Source organism: Canis lupus, chromosome 2, assembly GCF_011100685.1.
Source record: "Canis lupus familiaris isolate Mischka breed German Shepherd chromosome 2, alternate assembly UU_Cfam_GSD_1.0, whole genome shotgun sequence".
NCBI classification, from domain to species: domain Eukaryota; kingdom Metazoa; phylum Chordata; class Mammalia; order Carnivora; family Canidae; genus Canis; species Canis lupus.
In genome coordinates this window covers 22,174,675-22,178,132 of record NC_049223.1, presented here as the reverse complement: position 1 = coordinate 22,178,132, position 3,458 = coordinate 22,174,675, and the positions used below count along the sequence as shown (strand labels likewise).

Below are 3,458 nucleotides of genomic sequence, written 5' to 3'. Positions count from 1 at the left end.
TATCTGAAGAGTCCTTGTCTTCTTGGAAGCCTTGGATCTTTGAAATCATCCTTTCACTTGGAATATATTCTGATTTTGCAATGGACACATCTCTCATTATTATCATTTGTTTTGGTTTCACCTCCCCTCTGCAGATCCTTTCAAACTGGTCCCTAGGAAATGAAATTGGCAGATGATGTCATTACTGCAGGCTCTAGGCACCTGCCTGGCCTGTTCTGTGGAAAGATCCACAAAGATTGAGCAGATGGTGTCTCTGCACCAAGTTGACCTCTAGGCTTAGGACATCATTATCCTGAGTATACCTAAAGGAAAGAAAACTTTCAAATAAGTCCAACTGAAAAATCACAACCCAACACTATGTATCAAGAACCTGAGAAATGTTTCTACTACTCTTCCATCCGGCATTTCTATTTTTTATTTACTCTAAGAAAATATCTGAACCTTTTTATTTAATGTCTAATGGTTTCTTTTAAGTTTGTTCATTTTTTTAAAAGTAATCCCTATATCCATATCCCATATGGAGTTCGAACTCATAACCCCAAGATCAAGAGTCATGTGCTCTTCTGACTGAGCAAGCCAGGAACCCCTAAACTCAACATGTATTTAGAAAAGGTCTAAATCCAAAACATTAACTACTGTCACCAAAAAATAGAAGAATAATTAATTACTTATGTCCACTCAATGGGATAGATAGGACTCGGGCTTTAAAAGTGAAGAGCATGTGCCCTGGGGTGGCTTAGTCGGTTAGGTGCAAACTGGTAATTTCACATCAGGTCATGATCTCTGGGTCCTGAGATTGAGCCCATGGCTTACTATGGCCTCAGTGGGGAATCTGCTTGGGATTCTCTCCCTCTGTTCCTCTCACTCGCTACCACTCATGCTTTCTCTCTCTTAATTAATCGTTTTAAAAAATGAAGGACTTAATAGCATGGATAGTGCTTATAATAGTAAAATATACTTAGATTTGCATGAAACCAAGATACTATCTGAAAAAAATGAAGAGAAATTTTTTAAAAACACTTTTTTTAAGTGATTGCCTTATGTAATGGAATTATGAATGATGTTTTAAAATTCCTTTTATTTCTCTGATTTTGTAATTTGATTTGTAAGGAATATGTATGGTTTTTTTAGGTGGGAATCAAATCCAGTAGATTTTATATTTTAATTTTATTTTAAATATAACAGATTTTATGTTTTATATTAAATCATACATTCTCAGAAGAAATCAAAGTTGAAAAATCCCAAGTCAGTGTATAGCATATGCACAACTCAGAGCATCCCATCCAATAATTTACATCAGAATTGTGGCTCTATGATAATATTCCATGGATATCATGTCTTCTCCTACAAAGGTAATTTAAGATAAACCAAAGATACTACCTAATAGAGCAGTATGACCACACACTAAGGGCTAACTTCAATGAGGTGTAACATGCCTGAATGTGAAATAACCGGGTTAGGGGATCCCTGAGTGGCTCAGTGCTTAGCACCTGCCTTCCGCCAAGGGCATGATCCTGGAGTTCCAGGATTCAGTCCCGAATCAGGCTCCCTGCATGGAGCCTGCTTCTCCCTCTGCCTGTGTCTCTGCCTCTCTGTGTCTCTGTCTCTCTCATGAATAAAAAAATAAATAATCTTTAAAAAATTTAATCAGATTATGCATTTCAGATATTTTTTGCCTTTTTGAATGTTAAAATACATATAAAAATTAGGTCTTCAACATTTTCCCTAGGTTTAATTAGAACAAGTCCTGGCAACAGAGGATTTCTATAATGAATTATATTTTTAAAAATATGTATGTATGTATGTATGTATGTATTTATTTATTTATTTATTTATGTATTCGAGAGAGAGACACACACACACACAGGCAGAAGAAGCAGGCTCCATGCAGGGAGCCAGACGCGGGACTCAATCCCAGGTCTCCAGGATCAGGCCCTGGGCTGAAGGCAGGTGCTAAACCGCTGAGCCACCCGGGCTGCCCCATGAATTATATTTTTAATTTTATTTATTCTCTTTAGAGAGGGAGGAAGGGAGTACAGGCAGGGCAGGGTGAGGACCTGAGGGAAAGGGGCAAGCAGACTCCCTGCTGAGTACAGAGCCCTCCATGGGGCTCCATCCCACCATCCTGAGACCATGACCTGAGCAGAAATCAAGAGTCAGACACTTAACCCACTGAGCCACCCAGGCACCGCACCCCATGTGTAATAAATTCACCAGGCAACATGATATGTTGTATTTTATATCTTAATTCCCACTAGAAAAAGCTGTATATAATCGTATGGTATTTAACGACCATTAGATCTACTTACTGGAATTGTGGAGGATGGAAGCTGTTTGGAGACACAGCCCCCGAAGTGGGGGTAAGCTACCTACTATATGAATTAAGGCAAATAAAATTAAATTTCAGAGTCAGCATTTTCTGGAACCCACAGTTGGCCCTGGATTAGCCCTCATCCGGGAAGACACACAGAGCTGATGACAGGTATGCGCCCTTGCTTCCATCATTTCAATTCACAAAGTCCTGAGGAGGGGCTGGAAGCCCCAAGACCTTTATCAGCATTCCTGCTGCCCAGAGCAGGTGGCCTGGACCCCTGGGCTCAGTAACTGGTCCAAGGTCACCCAGCAGAGAATGGCTGAGCCCACACTTGAGCCATCACTGTTTCCTTCATAGATTTCCCTAGTTTATTCTATGTGACTATCCTTCCACTAAACTGAACAAATAAACATTGTAAGGTTCATGTCTGAAGGTGAGGAGAGGAGCACCTGGGTGGCTCAGTGGGTTAAGCATCTCTGCCTTAGGCTCAGGTCCTGATTTAAGAGTCCTGGGGTTGAGCCCCCCGCCTCAGGTTCCCTGCCCAGCAGGGAGTCTGTCTCCCTCCCCTCTGCCCCTCCAAATCGCTGCTGCCTGTGCTTTCTCTCCGTAACGTAAATAAATACTCTTAAAATGAAATAAAACAAATTTCCCCAGTTTGTGCCCATTAGAAATCAAAACTAACAATTTCTCTGTACCTTGAGAGAGTTTAGGTTTTCATAAATGCTGAGGGTTTTCAGCTGCCTAACTCAATAAAAACTAGCAGTGGGAGTCACCTTTGTCTTCCTTCTTCAGCAAGAGAGAAAGGGATTTGGAAAGATCCTGTGTTTTTTTAAGGAGGCTGGCTGGGTTGGAGAAGTCATGCAAGGACTCCTGTGTCAGAGCATGAGCATCCACCTTTGTCCTCACTCCACAATACCGTTCATTAAACGTATGTGTAGAGGATAGTGGTCTAGATCTGAGAAGTCTCTCATGCCATGAAAGTCAGTGGGTGGTGGGATTTCCAGAAGAGGGATGCAAAAAAGTTCCAGCAGACCCTGAGTTTCAAAGCATTCCTTCTTGCTTGGGGCAAAGAGCTAACTGAATGAAAGTAACTGAACACACTTAAATTAGACATCAGTGACCTTTATTAGGTGCAAAGTAGTAT

At 41.1% G+C, this 3,458-nt stretch overlaps 1 protein-coding gene across 1 annotated transcript in view; it reads right to left on the bottom strand.

Annotated features, from left to right (window-relative positions):
• The window catches only part of LOC119876062 (phytanoyl-CoA dioxygenase, peroxisomal-like), a 15,476-nt gene extending 15,328 nt beyond the window's left edge, over positions 1–148 (bottom strand). Inside the window, exon 1 of the mRNA XM_038530092.1 lies at positions 31–148. Coding sequence (XP_038386020.1) covers positions 31–106 — 76 coding nt within the window. The 5' untranslated portion in view covers positions 107–148. The remainder of the gene's footprint in view (positions 1–30) is intronic.
• Positions 149–3,458: the final 3,310 nt, after the last annotated feature.